The sequence below is a fragment of the Drosophila nasuta genome, chromosome 3 (genome assembly GCF_023558535.2).
Source record: "Drosophila nasuta strain 15112-1781.00 chromosome 3, ASM2355853v1, whole genome shotgun sequence".
NCBI lineage: Eukaryota > Metazoa > Arthropoda > Insecta > Diptera > Drosophilidae > Drosophila > Drosophila nasuta.
In genome coordinates, this window is record NC_083457.1 from 25,129,245 (window position 1) to 25,147,721 (window position 18,477).

At 41.0% G+C, this 18,477-nt stretch overlaps 3 protein-coding genes across 7 annotated transcripts in view; 1 reads left to right on the forward strand and 2 right to left on the reverse strand.

Moving 5' to 3' along the window:
- The first annotated feature begins 1,509 nt into the window (after positions 1 to 1,509).
- On the forward strand, positions 1,510 to 2,813 carry LOC132790892 (retinol dehydrogenase 14-like). 2 transcript variants are annotated; one of them, XM_060799640.1, is made up of 5 exons: positions 1,510 to 1,603; positions 1,668 to 1,927; positions 1,993 to 2,149; positions 2,209 to 2,468; positions 2,526 to 2,813. In XM_060799640.1, the coding sequence occupies exons 1-5, from the start codon at positions 1,523 to 1,525 to the stop codon at positions 2,737 to 2,739; spliced, it is 972 nt and encodes a 323-aa protein (XP_060655623.1). In that variant the 5' UTR covers positions 1,510 to 1,522; the 3' UTR covers positions 2,740 to 2,813. The 2 variants fall into 2 exon arrangements, with proteins under 2 accessions (XP_060655623.1, XP_060655622.1); XM_060799639.1 differs by lacking the exon at positions 1,510 to 1,603 and having other exon boundaries at positions 1,662 to 1,927.
- Positions 2,814 to 4,698: 1,885 nt separating this feature from the next.
- LOC132789412 (neogenin) overlaps positions 4,699 to 18,477 on the reverse strand; it is a 42,150-nt gene continuing 28,371 nt past the window's right edge. The window contains exons 2-10 of one of the 4 annotated variants that reach the window (XM_060797413.1): positions 10,761 to 11,948; positions 9,387 to 9,588; positions 9,040 to 9,322; positions 8,771 to 8,980; positions 7,382 to 8,712; positions 7,075 to 7,322; positions 6,829 to 7,009; positions 6,029 to 6,186; positions 4,699 to 5,960 (exon numbers count right to left, since the gene is read on the reverse strand). In XM_060797413.1, coding sequence (XP_060653396.1) covers positions 5,731 to 5,960; positions 6,029 to 6,186; positions 6,829 to 7,009; positions 7,075 to 7,322; positions 7,382 to 8,712; positions 8,771 to 8,980; positions 9,040 to 9,322; positions 9,387 to 9,588; positions 10,761 to 11,948 — 4,031 coding nt within the window. In that variant the 3' untranslated portion in view covers positions 4,699 to 5,730. Of the gene's footprint in view, positions 5,961 to 6,028; positions 6,187 to 6,828; positions 7,013 to 7,074; positions 7,323 to 7,381; positions 8,713 to 8,770; positions 8,981 to 9,039; positions 9,323 to 9,386; positions 10,021 to 10,760; positions 11,949 to 18,477 lie in introns of all 4 variants that reach the window. The other 3 variants (XM_060797412.1, XM_060797411.1, XM_060797410.1) reach the window with 3 other exon arrangements.
- On the reverse strand, positions 6,201 to 6,803 carry LOC132789413 (uncharacterized). The gene has a single exon (XM_060797415.1). It carries the CDS (start codon positions 6,664 to 6,666, stop codon positions 6,292 to 6,294), a length of 375 nt encoding a protein of 124 aa, XP_060653398.1. The 5' UTR covers positions 6,667 to 6,803; the 3' UTR covers positions 6,201 to 6,291.

Sequence of the window (18,477 nt, forward strand, 5' to 3'; positions counted from 1 at the left end):
AAGTCAACACAGAAATCAGTAGACATATGCCATTTTTCCAAACATTTATTGGACGGTAAGTGAAATAAAGTTATATGTAGGTTAATGTATTTATTTTGACATTAACTTTTTTATGATTTCAGCATTTTACTAAACATTTTAATATAGCTGTATGTCAAATCACCAAAGAGTGGTGGCCAAACCACTTTGTATGCTGCTGGATCCTGATTTGAACTGCGAGAAATGGACTAAACCACCTAAACTGTATTAGTTGCTTCATAGTTTCACAGAGAATTTAATTCAAGAAAGCACTGTATAAGTTATCTATATATTGTCAAACATATATTATTATATATGAACTGATTCTAATAAACCATTGAAACATTAGTTGAATATGTTCTAAACTTATTACGTGGTATGTATCGAAACCAGCTCAATGACTATGCACTTCTATCTGCTGCCGTTTGACTCATAAATTGTTGCTCGAAGTTTGCAAGTCGTTTCCCGAAAATTATCTGCGTTGTCCAGTGAGTGTTTGAAGAGCTTTGATAGGGGAGCCTATTAAAAGATAGAACAAATATGAACTACGACAAGAATGGAACAGGCTTATGTTAATCATTTTTCAGGGACCAACAACCAGTATTTTTCTTCTGTTATTTAAATTTGAATGGAACTCAACTCTAAATTATTTTCCTGAGTTGTCTGGCTTTATTAGATACAAGTCAATGGATGTTTCAATAGCTGCAAAGGATGCGAAATCCATAGGAAGAGGGCGAGAAATGACTGAAGTGACTGCCAAGCAGTGGAATCCCATTTTATTACTAAATTATTATTCTGTGACTTAATATTTATTTCTTTAACGTATTGCATTCACTTATTTATATATGTACTCAATATATTATTTATTTAATATATGTATTTACTTTCTATAGTATCATCAAAGAACAAATTTGCTTACATTTGATTGATAATATTCGAAAATACGATCTTGATAAATATATAGTATATTGATATCTATGAATGGGAATAATCTTGCGTTTACTACTGACCCAAAGCGCCAGCCATAAAATTTTAATAACTTGTTCTCTATTTATAGATTAGTTTTTTACGCTCTTTATAAGATAAAGAGACAGAGAGAGGTAGAGGCGCCGTTAAAGTTAATAATAGCAGATATATGTTTATGAGAAGTTACACCAGTTAACCGTATATTACTGATATTGGAATACTTCGATTAGTAGTTTCACAAAGTATCTACTATATTTAGTCAATTAAGTTCTAGAATATACTGCGTTAAGTATCTATATAATTATGTATTGTCAAATATGTATTGATTATACTATATCAAGCACCAATGCGAAATACTTTTTTGTCAGCTTCTTCTTCTGATTCCCACTCGTGCCAATATCGCCAGCATGACTATAAACTTTTATCAGTTCCCCCAACCCTTTATAAATTGGTATAAAAGGCAGAACGTTACTCGGTGTTTGAACAGTCTTTAATTGAATTTGGAATAGTCAACACCTCAAAAAAAAAAAATCAAAAAATGTGCTGTTTAACAGATTGTCTGTGTTCGTGTTTTGTTTGGCCAGCTTTGATAGGAATTGCTGCCTATTTTATCAGGAAAGTGAAAAGTTAAAAGTCATTTATAATTCAATTCTAATTTAATGCATACTGAATTTATTAGGCAGTACATGCAAGGTGGAAAGTTCGAGAAACAAACTGATGAAACCGGTAAGGTTGTGATTGTAACCGGTTCGAACACCGGCATTGGCAAGGAGACGGTCCTGGAATTGGCTCGCCGTGGAGCCACTGTCTATATGGCATGTCGGGATAAGTCGAGAGCAGAACAGGCTAGATTGGAGGTCATTAGGGAAACCAACAACCAGAACATTTTCTTCCGCGAACTTGACTTGGCTTCTTTGGAATCCGTTCGCAAGTTTGTCGATGAGTAAGTCAAAATTGAATAAGTAAGAATTGGTTTCAGTTATTGGCAATGATATTATATTATGTTAGGTTCAAGAAGGAGCAAAGCAAACTGGATATTCTCATTAACAATGCAGGAATAATGCTTTGTCCCCACATGTTGACGAAGGAAGGGTTCGAAATGCAGCTGGGAGTCAACCATATGGGTCACTTTTTGCTAACCAATTTGCTGCTCGATCTACTAAACGTAAATTAGTTAATAACTATGATGATATGCGTTTTTTACATTTTTTTATTTTACCATAGAAATCTTCACCTAGCCGCATTGTGAACGTTTCTGCCTTGGCGCACGTTAACGGAACTATCAACTTTGATGATTTGAACAGTGAGAAATCCTACTCGCCACGCAAGGCCTACGGCCAGAGCAAATTGGCCAACATACTCTTTACTCGGGAGTTGGCCAAACGCTTGGAGGGAACTAATGTGACTGTTAATGCTCTGCATCCTGGTGTTGTTGAAACAGAACTGAGTAGGCATGTGCCGATATTCAATAACCCCATTTTTGGGTAAGTAACATTAAGTGACTATTGTTAGACAATGATTGATTAATACATTGCTTACAGCTTCCTGATAAGCCCATTAATCTGGCTGATCTTCAAGACTCCCAAGAATGGCGCACAAACCACATTGTATGCAGCTCTTGATCCTGATTTGAATGGTGTAACTGGATTGTACTTCAGCGACTGCAAGCCTAAGGAAGTATCTGCTGCTGCGAAGGATGCGAACTCCGCCAATCGGTTGTGGGAGGAGAGCGAGAAGTGGACCAAAGCTAAATAGAGCAACAGAACTGTCTTATTTTTAAGAAAATGTTCCACAAACTTTGACTTATTATTTAAATAAATGTTTTTATTTCTTGTATATACCAAAAGTAAATTTTTAAAATTTGCATTATGTTTCGTAGTTCGAGATTCTTTATTTGTGGTCAGTGTCTGATAATAAGTATCACTTAATAATTACTAGAATAAAAAAGAAATGAAATTACTCATGTTAATCTATGAATGGAATCCGTAAATTGATAATTTGCTTTACTGTCTGATTTTAATTTATGATGAGTTTTCATCGCAAATCCATTATTAGTTGGTCACTCTTTCGGAATTTCGTCTCTTTTGTCGATGAGTCTCTGTAGGGTATTATATCAGGGTATTATAACTTTCTTCCGGCAGGAAATGTATGTAACAGGTAGAACGAGGCATCTCCGACCCTATAAAGTATATATATTCTTGATCAGCGTCAACAGCCGAGACGATCTAGCCATGACCGTCTGTCCGTCTGTGTGTCTGTCCGTCTGTCCATATGAAACACTGGATCTCAGAGGCTATAAGAGTTAGAGCTATAATGTTATGTTTACACGCAGATCAAGTTTGTTTCAAATTTTTGCCACGCCCACTTCCGCGCCCGCAAATCAAAAAAATCGAATAACAAGCGTGATTTTAAAGCTAGAGTTGCGAATTTTGGTATATGCAATAATTACTATAGTAGTTATGATACCTAATTTGGTTGCGATCAGATAAAAATTGTCGAAGTTATTAAAGAAATAATTTGGTATGGGCAAAAACGCCTACTTACTAGGGCTCTTAGTTGCTTTGGCAGACAATCTGGTATATTGTGCCGTCTATGGTATATTTTGAATGCGGTACTATACCTATATACTAAATATACCATTTGGTATATCTAAGTGAATACAAGATTCAAATGTTATTTGGCTCCGACAACATTTGGAGAGTTCAAGTCGATATCGTCATTTTAAGAGAGGAGTGAATCTAGTCGAATCATTGGATTTATAATGGATAATTCATAGTAGTCGTTGCTTCAGGCTATAAGATACAAATTAATTTTAAAAGATTTATTTTAGATAAGAGAAAACTACTTATTACTAATATAACTTTAAATGGTCATCAATTAATACAATTATTGGAAATTAATATACAAAATTTAGTGATATTTTGGAAATTATTGAGCCGAATAAAAGATAAAGTGAATACCGGAGCATGCCTGATAGTCAATAGATTTAATAACTAAACAGTTTTAAATCATTCATGGAATATCAAAGATCGCAACAGCTTGGTGCTTTTTAATTTTTGTCATTTCGTTGTTTTCAATAGACATTTGTAGAAAATCTGGCTCAAGGCTTACCAATCTGAAGTGTGAATCCTACGATCTCGACTATATAAGGTTCAATACATATGCTCAGCAGGGCAATAGTCCGGGTCAATGTGAACATCAACGTGCTAAAATTACCAGTCACCGACGTATACGTAAATATTGTATTCGATTTATAAAGTTTATTTCGTTTTAATACATTTAGATTAACTGGAGCATGTGGAGCCGTATAGTATGTACAAACCATTTCTATTAAACGATATTTGTCAGAAGACTCGCCCATCCCCTCAGAATATCTTTCCAATCCTTGGTGCTAATCTGAATACCACTTGTCCTATTTGAGTGAGTATCTTATTTGTTCACACTAACTTTAATTTAAATTTAGACGTCATAGTTAAGGATTTAACATTCCACAATGATTTCCTTCAAATTCTGGGAATACCTCAAGGCGATTACAAGGTGCAATTGTCTAATAGAGACAAAGAAACTCTGCTTTCAATATAAAAATGCAGTTCCTGTTTTTACTTATAAATAATTTTTCAATTGATATATATACATATATACATATATGTATATATATTGTCTTATAAATTATTCCCTTGATATGAAAAGTAAAAATACATTTATATGTATACAATGTGTTTTCAAATTTATTTGGCAAAACTTGACAATTTGCTTACAAAATTGTATCAAATAAAATAGTTTCATAAATTTGCAATGTACTCGATTTAAATGTACGCTTTCGTTTTGTTATGTTGTGCATTGTTTTTGGGTTGATTTGAATTGAGATTATTGTGCATAGCAATATGATAAAAATTGTATAAATTTCAATTTGTTCAGCTGCCGTACAATAAAAGTAATCAATTGGAAACGAAAAACACTTTTAGTTATTGAATTTTGATGAGCTCAAAATATTCATAAAAGAGTTGTATTACTCACATACATAAGTGTGTATGCAAGTATTGGATTAAACTCGTCTTTTAAGTTTTAAATGCGCTGCTGGTAGCTTTACTGGCGTCACTAAGTCTAGAATGTTGACATTTAATAGGCTTAAGTAGTTAAGAGTTTTGTAACTTAAACAAAATGGCACGTTTCAAACTCAAAACCAAACGAGAATACAGTCAAGATACACATACATTTGTATATACTATAATAGATAAGTCGAATGTTAAGTTTGTTGTGTTTTTGATTTTCGTTAGTTAGATTATAAAGTGTACGATGAGACTTAGCTTAGATGATGCATGATTAGTTACGTAGTTATGGAGATAAAGTGGAAGTTCCATTCTGAACAATTCAATTCAATTCAAGTGATGCCACTGGCTGAGAGAGATGCTTTCAGATGCTTGACTTATTAGTAATTTATGGCTTATTTTGATATTGTTAAAATTAACTATGCTATGTGCTAATTATAGTTAATTATATGTAACTACTCGTATTTATATTTATATGGCTTCGTTCGTATCTCGTATTTACAGTTCAATTCGCACATTTCAACTAAATTTAATTTAATGTAATTTAAGTTCTAATTTTTAAATTAATGACGAATGCAAGTATTGTAACTTAAAAACATGAATCGCACAAATTATAATTACAAATTAAAACAATGAACATTATAAAAATGTTTATCGCATGCGCTGCCTAATCGTCGTCTAATACTTGTTAGCCGTGTTAACACTCGAACTCGTTGGCCGTTATGGCACTTAAATCCTTCATCAGCCCCTCCAGATTGGCCATCTCTTGGTTGAGCTCCTCGGTGGAAGTGCTGGGCGCCAGTCTTTGTATCTCATCGGTGGAATGCGCCACGGAGCTGCCGCCTTGCAACCGATTTGGCGTGGCGGCCGAGAATGAGGGCTTCTTGTATGGTGATTGATTCTGTGGACGTATTGTAACAGCAGGAGCTAGAAAGCCAAGGCAGAATATGAGGTTAAATACAGGTGCGCTAAGATGTAGATCGAGATTCACTTACTGTGCTTATTGACGGGCGTGGCTGCGCCTGTGGGCGGCGGACCAGGCACGCTGAAACTCTTCAGCGGATGTCCCCGCTTAGCGCTCTCAATGGTGGACACACAGCCAGCGCCAGCAGCTCCATTGCCACCTGCCTGACCGCCAGTGTAACCAGCATTGCTGCAAAATTGAATGAAAACCATTTGTTTAGTGTCAAGTATAAACAATTTAATCTAAGGATAAACGATGTATGAATAAGGGCAGACAATGAGAAATTGAGCTAATTCAAGTGGCGTCTTGAGAGAAGAAGTGCAGCAAGCGCGACTGTTGTATCTTCTGAGCCTTGCGGGCCAACTTAATGTACGGCTGACGATCCGAGGTGCTCATGATGCGCCACGCGTGCGCCGCCAGCTCGGTGACAGTCGCCGATGTGCGCATCGTGTAGACGCCCCTGAATTCATGATTGATCAGTATTTTATCCAGACGAAACTTGTTCAGGAAATTGAGGAACGGCGACGGCGATGCCATCAGCAGCAGCTGCTGCTGCACGAATCGCGGCAGCGTTCGCTTGTCCAACTGTAGCACACGCTTGGCGGGTCCTTGCACCAGATTCACCTGCACGGTGGGATCGATGCGGCCCCAACGTGTTCGACTGCACATACTGTTTTCGAATTTCGACTGAAAATGTCTTTCTCTGAATGCCAACAGGCCAAAAAGATTGCTCAATTTGCAAGAGAATTTTGTTAAAATAAAATGTAAAATGTTTGTGGAAATTTGAAAATAAAAAATGGGGATACTTTGATGCCAAACAAGGATACTCACCAGAAATTGGCGTCGTAGCCGCCGTAAGGATGCTCGGGCGTCTGGGCCATCGAGTTGTTTTGCGGCTGTGTGAGACTCTGTTGCGACAGACCCGCCTCCATGTTCATGTGCGAGCGATTTTGATGGTTATACTGAGTGCGTGGATATTGCGGACGCTCCATGGTCGAGTTCATCGAGGTAGCTGCTGGAAGGAAGATGCATAATTTAGCATGAATTATGGTAAACTCTTTGAAGTCTTGCACTCACTCATATAGCCCGCGACATAGGAGCGCTTGTCCAGCGAGTTGGTCACATGTGCTGGCACTGGCGTCTCCACCTCGTACTCGCTATGCACAACGGAGCGCGGTAGCGTAAGGGCGCCGCTGCTGGAAGCGTTGTCGCTGCACACAGGCGTGGCGGTGTGCAAGCCCTTGTCAATGTTCTTCAGCTCCATTTGATCGTGATGTATCCATAGATCCGGCGGCTTTGGTACGCCGACATTGTTCTTTTGATAGCTATAACACGGGGAAATGTCAATTAACATCAAAAAGAAATCAACAACAATTAAACTTACCTCTTCTTGGTATGCTCTGGCGAGGATTGCGGCTTCCGGCGACAGAGCAACAGCAGGCCCAGCAGCAGCAAGAGCAGCACTAGCGCCGTGCCCCCAATGATGATGTACAGCAGATTCTGATTATCAATTCCTTTCGCAATGGTGTCCGGTGGCTGCATAATAACCGCTGCACTCGTGGTGAATGTGGCCAGCGCAGAGAAAGGTGCATTGCTGCTGCCCTTGTTGGTGCGAGCTTGCACCTTGAAGTAGTAGGTGGTGTGCGGCTTCAGAGTGGACAGCAGCAGCATTGTCTCCTCACCATTGAAGGCCTCGATCATCCAGTCTCTGTCTCGCTTCGACATGTCCGACGTGTAGTACACATTGTAGCCAGTGATTTGACCCACCGTATGCTTTGGTGGCAGCCACCTTATGATCACATTCTGTGGATTCAGTTCATCCAGGCGCACATTAAGATCTCTGGGAGGCGTCACAGGCACATTTTGATGCGTGCTGTTCAACACGGACATCGACCAGGCGGACTCGCGACGTCCCTTCACCACCTTGACGGCGAATTCGTATTGTGTATTGGGTCGGAGCTCGTTGATCATGCAATTGAGCTCGCTGGTGTTGTGATAGCGATAGCGATTCGATCCGGTGATGCCATAGCTGACAGTGTAATGACGATTGTCTGTGACATGCTGATTCTTGTTAAGCATCGTGTCCGTCCAGTAAACAACAATCGACGAACTGGACATGGTAATGGCACGCAACCCGACTGGCACCTCTAGCGGCACTGGCACATCCATTGGCTCCTCCTCACGTGTCTTGATGTTATCGTAAATCGGTTGTCCCTCGCCCTTAACGTTGCGTGCCCGTAGCGACACCACATACTCGGTATTGGACTCGAGTCCTTTGAGTACATGATAGCGTTCCGTCTCCTTCAGCTCGAGCATATTCTCATCGGGTATGCCGCGTCCCCAGCCCAGGACATAGTTGCGTATCTTGATCTCCGGCTGCTGTGGCGGACCCCAGTGCAATTCAATCTTGCTCGCTCCTGGCTGAATGTTAATCCAAATCGGTTTGCCTGGCACCTGTGTCTCGTCGAGATCATTCTCCAGCGTGTTGGCACGATACCATTCAGTGAATGGTCCAGAACCGTTCACAGTCATCGCTGCAATCTTCACCTGGTATTCGGCATTGCGTTCCAGCGCGTTCAGCTCAAAGTAGCGTATGTTGGCCGGCGTGCTCTTTACCTGCGGCGCATCTTTGAACTTGCGATAGCGTATCTTGTAGCCAGTAATCTGTCCATTGCGATCTTCCTCTGCTGGTGGCTCCCAGTGCACCGTTATAGACTAAAACAAAACAAAGTTAGTTAGATTCTTTTGATGGAGTTGTTATGCAGTTACTTACGCTGGAGCTGGTCACCTCGAGTGTGACATTATTGGGTGGCTCCGAGGGCGTCGAAGAGAAGGTTTTCACCTTCAGTTCGGCGGAGGGATCGCCCATGCCATTGTGATTAAAAGGCACCACAGAGATCACATAGTCGGTGTAAGGTCGCAGATCCGTCAATGTTAATTCCAGCGATTTGCTGTCGTTATATAGCTCTGCCCCGCTGTCGTTCTGGTGTTGTGGACAAATTTGAGGATTAGAAACTCCAGTTGCATTCGATTATGTCTTACCTCGGTGTAGTAAACGCGATACTTATTAATTTCGCCATTGGTCACACTGGGAGGACTCCAGTGCACAAAGATTTCTTTATGGTTGCGTGCATAGGCATCGATATTGCGTGGCGGACCCGCAATGTTAACCTCCGGTTGTGTGCTGGCTTCTAGTGCTTGCGAAGATTCGCCCATGCCAAAGTTTGTGTTGGCCACGACTCGGAACTGATAAGTGCGTCCCGGGAATAGCGATTGTATGCTAACCTGTTGATCCTCATGCGACTGCGTGACAATCTTCTGCTCGCTGTGATGGAATATGAGACGGGTTAGCTATGGAACTAAAGGGATTGAATGGATACTAGACTCACCGCTCGCTGTTGGTGACGCGATAGTAGACGGTGTAAGATACCACTTCGTTGGCATTTAGCTGTGGCTCCTGCCAGCTAAGTGTGACGAAGCGTGGCTTCACAATCTGCGCCACCAGGTTCCGAGGTGCACTTGGCAGGCGAGCCAACAGACCGCTGCTCAGGGGTTTTGCATCTCCGGTATGGTCGTCGCCTGCTGTTAAATCTGTTGAGGCAAAATTGGATGTGGGGGGCATTTGTTGTTGTTGTTGCTGTTGTTGGGATTTCCTGTTCTTATTGGACCAAGAAGGCAGTTTGGTGCCAGTCTCGTCATAGTCATCGTCATCGTCGTCTGCGTCATCGTCGGCGTCCTCGTCCGCATCGTTGCTCTGACCCTGACGCCGCAATGCGCCCGCCTCATCCGCTTGCTGCACAACGGGACGCAGCATATTGCGCAGATTCCGCTGTGGCAACTCGGCGGATTTGTCGTTGGCGTAGTTGTAATCGTCCTCGTCCGTGTTAGGGTCGGGGAATCTGCTGCCACCCGATTTGGTGCGCAGTTCCCCGGAATTCGAAGGTCGTCGTCGTTTTGTGCTCGAGTCGAAGCTCTGCAGAGATTTCGTTGTCTGTCCCTGCGATTTGCGTTGCTTGAGTTTAGCTTTGGGTTAGGAATTTGGTTGGGAATGGGATTGGGATGTGGTTGCGATGTGGAAATAATGAGGTTGAAGATGGATGAAGAAAAAATACAAAAAATATTAAATAAACACAAAGTAAAGAAATTAACTAATAATAAATGTAAGCAAAACTTAACTTAAAATCGCTTTTCATTGTAAATACTTAAATTAAAAGTGGGTATTATATCACAGGGATTTTAAAGGATAATTGAGTATACTTCTGACAGACCGACAAATAATACAAGTTTGTAAGTTTTTGTAATTGGTATTTAAATATTATAGAAGTAAAATATAAGATTCGATCTTTCTAACGCAATATTTATAAAGCTATTAAATTAAGTGCCTTTGATTCAATCTTTAATGTTATTCAATAAAACGTAAATATTCTGGTATCTTCAGCTTGCCGAAGTTTATATCATAATTTAAGGGCAAAAGCGATTAAACAAAGTAATAAAATATAGTACATAAACCATAGCAAACACACATACATAACATACAGACACACACGTATGAAATTATGTTACAATAGCTGAGAGGGGGAAAATGAGGAAAAGGAGTAGGCGTAATTTTGGTCTCATTTTCTCGGCATTATAATACAGTTAGGAGACCCCAGTTGAAAGAGGCGCCAATTGATTAAGCTGGAGTAATACTGAACACCAAGCTAGGTACAGAGAGATAGACACTACGACGTCTACGTATCTACAGATTCAACTAAAGCACTTACCTCCAGGTGCCACAACCCGCAGACGAGCCGAAGCTTGAACACTTCCGGCGGGATTTGTGCCGATGCACTGGAACATGCCAGCATCGGAGTAGAGCAGTCCATGGATGCGCAAGTTGTGTCCATTGACGAACTGCATGTACTCGTTGGGCGTGATGACGTCTCCGTTCTTCAGCCAGCGGATGCTTGGCTTCGGTTTGCCGTGAATGGAACACTCCAGGTTGAGAACCTCCTTCTCGGAGGCGGTCTTGTCACGCGGCGACTGAATGAACTTGGGCGGCACTTGAACCTGCACAGTTGCCTGGGCATCCAGAGAGTCCACAGTGTTGCTGGCACGGCACTGATAGTTGCCCGAATCAATGTCCTCGGCGCTGGAGATCTGTAGTGAGCCGGTGCCCGTGATGGAGAAGCGCGAGTCCAGGTGATTGAGATCGAGTTCTTCGCCATTGCGCAACCATTTGATCTGCGGCTTGGGCACGCCATTGGCTACACAATCCAGGGTAACAGTATCGCCTTCGCTGACTGTTTTCGGGGAAGGTCCCACGAGGAACGAGGGTGCCATCGTCTGATCCATGCCGGACTCGGCGCCCTTCTTGATGTTCAGATTGGTTTTGCTGCTCAACCGAAAGGCGCTGCCCGAGGTGACGTTGCACTGATAAGCACCCCGATCACTGGGTCCCACCTCATCGATCTCTAAGGCACCGTTGGGCAGCACCACCATGCGCAGCTTATCCAGCGGCAGCGGCATATCGTCCTTATACCATTGCACCGTATGCTTCAGTCCTGGCTGCCACACATGGTCACCAACCATGCAGCGAAAGTAGGCCGTCTGGCCGGGCAGCAGATACGTTTCGATAAAGTCCTGATTGAGCTCCGGCTGGCGAGCTATCGCTACCAAAGCTGGACGACTCAACACGCTGCCCACGCCATCGGCACTGAGCAGACACTGATAGGCGCCGGTGAGTCCGCGATTCTCCTCCACAGAGCTAATGTACAGCGAACCATTCTTCAGCTGGGTGCGAAAGGTGTCGCCGACAACGCCCAGATCCTGTCCATCGGGTCCGCGCCAGCGTATGCTTGTCGTGGTGGGCGTGGCCTTGCCCTTGCCAGCGGCTTTGCCGGCGCACTGCAACAGCACGGAGTGGCCTTCGGGCACCACCGAGTCCTGGGGCTCCAGTGTGAACGTGAGTGCTGCAAGTAAAGCGAAGCAGAAGGAGGACAAGTGGTTAAGTTGATGTTGTTCCAGTTGCTGTCGAATGTGGCTGTCAAGTGGAACAGTCAACCCCCCAAATGAGGTTGACCCGTATGGAGCACGCGCCTCCACTTGATAGCTGGATGGATGGATGAATGGATGGGTAGCCTTTAGTCGGCTGGCAGCTGCAATCTGTCAACTTGTAAACATGCCTGAATAATTCACGCTACAAAAGCCTACCCGAGTCTCTTGCTCTTAAGTCGTCCTTAGGCCAGACAAATATTTGCATTTCCACTTTGGCTTCAGTCTCTGATGTCTGACTGAGGACGACGACGATGAGGCTGCCAATGAATATCCTAACATGCTTTAATGGCAACAGCCTAAGAATCGAATCCTACCCCCAGCAGCTAACAATTGTGTGCTCAGCCTTCCCCTAAGCAACAGCCAAAGCCAACGAATATCCCTCGAGCCTAAGCAGGGTGATTTAATGACTCATTCAGCTGTCGCCTTCAGCCTCCGAGTCGTGTACCTTGGAACTTTCTTTGATGCCGTTCTTGAACCAGTTGTAAGTTGATTATTAAGCTCGGTTGAGAAATGAGAAAGTTTAAATTTATTTTCTTTATTTTTCAATTTTTAAAGAATTTCTTTATTTCTTAAATACCAAGAAAAGTTAGTCATTCAAACACATATTTATTTATTGTTATTCACTTTTTGTGCATTCCAAATTTCATTAGTATAGCACTATAGATTATGGCTGTGAACCACCTGTGAACCAGTTTCCAGTTTTTGTTTCCCTATTTTTTTAAGAATCCCTAGAACTCTTAAATGCCAATCGAAATTAGTCATTCAAATGCATTTTTCTTTATTGTTATTCACTCTGTTTGCATGCCAATTTTCATTATTGTAGCTCTATAGCTTAGTGCATTATGTCTGTGAACCACCTGTGAACCACTTGCGAACCAGCAGCTTATTAACGCTTGGCTTTATCTTGCCATTTTCCGGCAGCTGCCGGTTGTTGCATTAATGTTATATTTGTACAGCATTAATTAGGCATCCATAAGGACTCGAGATCCTGGTCTTTCATACTGTTATTTGCAAAATTTATCCAGCTGAGTAAATGAGGCAAATGGGTTGCAGGTGCGGGCGGGCAGAAGAAGAGGAAGAAGCGGACTGGCATCCACCCAGTTGGGGTTAATTTAAGAGCCATGTCCGCCTCCCTTCGCTGCCCTCCTTCACATGCCACCAGTATGTTGACCTCAACGAGTTTACAACCTTTGAGTTTGACTTGAGCCAAGTATGCTGGCAATTTGCTTGCTTGCTTTTGTTTTGCTTCCGCCACGTTTCAGTCTCTTTCTCTCTCGCTCTCTCTCTTCGCAGCTCTGCTCTGCTCTGAAGTTTTCCAAGTTTGCGAAGCGTGCCGGGCGAGAAAAGTCTCGTCTCCCTGGGTGCTGCTCCTCGACTTCATTAGGGTAACAAATTTATGCGCTGCACACAGAACCAGGAAACAACAGCAGCAAAAAGCAGCTAAGTACCTCTGGATGGATCTGCAACTAATGCATTCGGCAACCTGAACCTGAGCACAAGTCAATTGACTTACTCTCTCTTTTTCACTCTGTGTTCTCTGCTCCGTTCAATTTCAATTTCAGTTTCTATTCCATTTCGGGTAAGCTCGGTTTCATATTGCCCCCATGCCATTTTTGTTCTCTGGTTAAGTCATGCATTTAAAGTCCCTTCGTGTGGTTTTTACGGTTACTGCCCCCGCTCTCTGCATCTTTCCCTGTCCCCAGAAAAGTAGGAAAGGTTCTTCTTGAACGCCGCGACTCATTGGCTGTCACATTTCACTCGTCGCTAAGTAATTCTATTCGCAGTTCACTCCAGACACATGACTCTAAGTTGCGTATAAAATATACCCTCGGTTTAACATATTTGCGATAACGGGTAAATGAGTTTTATACGTCAATTCTTTTATTTTCCATTCCTTCGTATATAAATATTTCAAATACAATAATATACTTTTTTAGCTATGATTTGAAAAAGTTTAGAATTTAAAAGTTTTTAGTGTTTTTTCAGTTTGAGAAATTCATATTTAAATTTCACGACGAAGAGTTTATGGTTTTACTTGAATATTACAAAACTGTATAGCGTTAAATTTATGAATTAAAATAATGAAATTAAGGAGTCAAAGTTTTTTGAGCTTAAATCAAAGCTCAGATATTTCCAATTTAACTGTCTGTTGTCTCCGTACTTTCTGCAGGATATCCTCATGGCCTTTCACTCCTCAACAACAACTGTCACTAGCTCTTAATGTCACCTCTTAGGCGCTGTTCCATTAGACTAAGCACACTGAATGCGGCATATAACTGATTGGTCTACCTTGCCTCCTCCCAGGCACTTTACTCTCACTCTCACTCTTTCGCTGCCAATTTCTTGCCCCTTGCTGTCTGGTTGTCTGTCGCCTATTTGCAGCTGCATTTTGATTGACATTTGCTCTTTCAGAGGTCTCTGGTCTGTGTTGTGGTATTGGATTTCATCATGCATCGAATTGAGCTCACATTTCGTGCTACCTGCACTTTTGTGGCACGTCTCAATTATATGCCACGCCCGCATAAATAATATTTGTATGAGAGTGTATTCAAGGCAGCTGCATTTTTGAATAATTTCCAAAATATGCCAAAATCATAAAAACATAATGGTTCTCTAAATCAAATGAAGACATCGCACACAATCAAAAAATGAGACACAAAAAAAAAACAGAAATACGTAAAACGCAACGGGGCGCGCGCGTTCAATTAAAATTGTTTTTATTGCTCGAATTGATTTTTATTGTTTCTACATTCTATCTGCAGATACAGTCAGAGATACACAGAGACAGCCCATAGATACATTTCAAAAGACGCAAATTGAGGTTATCTCGCCTCTCTTTCTATCTTTTTGACTGTCGCTCCCGAATATATGTCAATTGGTTTTAGTGTTCGATTCGTTTGCTTTCGTGAAAGTCTCTTATCAAAAAGCATGCAACTGTCGCCAGTCATAAAAGACAACACAAAAAAATAAAAGAGAGAGGGTGGAGACTTTTGTGGCTGACTGTCACAAATTAAATCAATTATCAATTATATTCACATGTCAAAAATAAACAACAACCGAATAATCAAATGAGAATTAATTAAATGCTAATTGAAATAATCAATTAAATGTGCAAGGAGAGCAAAGGAGAGACTCAAACTCTTCAAGGATGTTTTTCAACATCTCATTTCTCTTTTTCCCTTTTTTTTTTGCTTGCCACAAATTGAAGTTGTAGCATGTGGAAAGTTGCTCTGTCTCCCGCACAACAGATAACTCAGCATCATAATCAAATTTCGTAAATTTCGGCTAAATTTTCGTATCGCCGCCATTAGCAGGGCCTTTCACTTAGTTCCCCTTCGCTCTTGCCCCCATCCCCACTGTCTGCTGTGCTTCCTCGCTCCCTTGCCACATGGGGAACCACAGGCATATGGAAACTTTGTCCGGCTGCAGCTTGTGTCGTTGGCAATTAAATGAGGCAAAAGTTACAGCTGCCTCTGCTTCCATTGACGTTGCCACATTGCTGTTGGGCTAATATGCCACACGCTTCGTCATGTGGCAACGTTCATCAGTCGCCCGTCTCCATGGCTGTCTGTTTAGCTTCCTGTGAGGCACTAGACTAGCATATTTCCATGTGTCCAAGTTGTTCCGCAATCCATTTAAGCACATTAGTCAAAGCAAACGACATTCTGCCGTCCAAAAACTCCCAAAATTACGCACTAAATGTCTCGTGAAATTAAATTATGATGAACATAACTTCTACAGTCAAATTGACGAATTGACGAATTGACTCAGCATAATTAAATTAGAAATGTCAAAGCTAAACAAACTTAATTAACAAAAGCAGTTGGAAAAGTTCGAGTTTTTAAAGTACTTTAATTTTGCTGGAATTCGTGCAGAAAATGCAACCCGGAACACTTCAATAGAACATTGCGCAAGTTTTTACATTTTATGCATTTTACCAAACTCTTGCTTGGCCTTTGTTTCAGCGGAAACAATAAAATTGAAGGGAGAGTCAAAGCGGGGGAATGTTGCATTACTTTTATTATTGTAGCTTACCGCTACCTACCCCCAACTTTCCACCTCCCCGACTCCCCGCCAGACCGCAAAACCTTCCTCGCTGCAATGGCGAATTTAGCGACTTTTTTATTTCGCATTTTTTGCGCTTGAAAAGATTTTTTTGTACATTCATCGAAGCGTAGGAGTAGGCTGTAAAATATGTAAATGTATAATGGACTGCCGGCTACACAAATATCCTATGCACCCCTCCATTTCTCCCCCACTCTCTATCTCTCTCTCTCTCTCTCTCTTGTACTCCCTTTTGGCAAATAGAAATGTAAATGCTATGTGAAATCTTTAAAATTTGTCAAGCGATTTGCATGCGAAATGCGCACTGAAAAAGTACTCTAATTTCTATATCTAATATGCAAACCCCGAGAGTTTTATTAAAGACGACTAAGCAGAAATTTTGAATATGTGGGTTCTCGTATATCGTGTGAAAAAAGGCAACGCCAAATTAAATGGCAGCAATATTTACTTTAATTAACGAAATAAAAGCAAAAATATTTTTACGTAAAAAGGAAAAAAATGAAAAATTATAATGCCTCGTTGTCGCTTAATTGAGTTGCCAGCAATTCCTCCTTCTATCCCTTCCTTTTCCGTTTCACTCTTCTCGCCCCTTTGCGACTTTTGAGTTTGCTTTAATTATGAGTGCTGGAAGTCGTTTGCTGCTCATTGAATCAAATTAAACAATTATAATTTGAGAGAGAGATTTGTGCGTAGCTGTTCCCTAGGAAAAAAGTCCACTTTAAATTGCAGCCAAAGAAATTGAATTGAATTGAAATTTTTTGGGAAGGAAAAGCAATGTAGATTTTTTATTATTACTATTAAATATGTGCTCAACTTAATTGACTTTAATTGTTCAACTTCAACAAACAGCAAACACAGACAACACACACACAGATACACAAATGTGCCAGTCACGCACGGCTTGAAATTTACATAAGATTGAATAATCTCTAGATACGGCCAATCGATTCGAATGGAAATGCCAGCCAAAGTGCAGCAGACGCAGCTGAAAAACGCAGAGCGAGAAATGGTCGAGGAGAAAGGGAAGAGGAGAAGGCGGAGGAGCAGTAAAGCGTCTGCATCGAGGGCAGCTTATACGTTACAAAGTTCAGCGACGCTTAACTCGATTTGAAAAGTTGAAACCTAATAAAGCATTTAAGATTGTAGAAAATCGGAGAGTGAGATAAGTAAAAGAAGTAAATCAATACTTGAATTGCTGCAAACAAAATAGGATACCGCATAAAAAAGAAATATTTGACATTAAATGATGTCATTTTACGAAGAAGTGGAATAAACTAGTGTTGAAGATGATATATAAATGATGATATATAAAATACAAGAGTGGTAAATGTTCAGTAATATCTTTACAAGCATTAATTGACAGACAATTGTTTTTAGAATTATGCTATCTACAATTATTTTTTTCATAATATAAACAATATTGTTATATAGTAAGATATCCAGATTGTTTAATTTTCTAGACAGATCTGTTTCGATGAAAAAGAAACAACAATACTGTTTGCAAGAATCTTTAACAGTGAGCTGTGCAAGCATCAAAACATTTAAGTCAGTTAAAAATACTATATAAAACATAAATATTAATTATTAGATGGTCTTTTCAAATCGAAGAGAGACTTGATACAAAATGGTTTTGTTAATTTGTCAAATATAAAACAAAGGCAATGTTCAATAATATCCGAACAAGCAGCAATTGATAAGTTGTGTGCTTCGTACAAAATACCAACACTACTCACAAGCATCTTTCCCTATAGAACGTAGTTATCGCAACGTTTAAGAATCTTGCACAAAACAGAACTGCAAGAGATGCCTGCAGACTCCTGTGTTATAAGCATAGCATTTAAAGCATTAGTTATTCTGAAAGTGCCAAAGATGGCGGCAACCACTTGGAGAGACGAGAGGCAGCAACTTTGACTGTGAAAGCCGTGCAACAGAGTCAGAGTCGGAGTCAACTAGTCAGTCTAGGCCAGTTCCAGTTTTCAGTGGCGAACAGAGAGCAGCATGAATATTTATGATTTTCCAATGAATTTGCATATTTTACGATTTTTCATTTGCAAGCGATAAAAATGAACAACAACCGCATCGACATGCTAAGCAGACGCTACAGTTGGAGTCAAAGTCAGAGCAACAGCTCCATCTTCACATCCATCTGCATCCCATGTCCAGGTTGAGGTCCAGATCCACCTCACAATATGCAAATGTTTGTGTCAACAGCAGCAGCAGCAGCAGCAGTAAAAGCAACAGCAACAAAAAGTAAACTATAAAAAATTAGCAGTTCGTAAGAAAAACACTGTCAACTTTTCTTCTCAGCTGTCGATTTTCCTTTTTTTTGCGAGACACAAGCAAAATTGATGGCCAAAGTGAGATTTTTTCTTCTTTCAA

Coding starts and splice junctions, on each gene's coding strand:
- LOC132790892 (XM_060799640.1), top strand. CDS start 1,523: ATGTGCTGTTTAACAGATTGTCTGTGTTCGTGTTTTGTTTGGCCAGCT. Junction 1,604..1,667: donor CTGCCTATTTTATCAGGAAA/GTGAAAAGTTAA, acceptor TTTATTAGGCAG/TACATGCAAGGTGGAAAGTT. Junction 2,469..2,525: donor TTCAATAACCCCATTTTTGG/GTAAGTAACATT, acceptor CATTGCTTACAG/CTTCCTGATAAGCCCATTAA.
- LOC132789413 (XM_060797415.1), bottom strand. CDS start 6,666: ATGTGCAGTCGAACACGTTGGGGCCGCATCGATCCCACCGTGCAGGTG.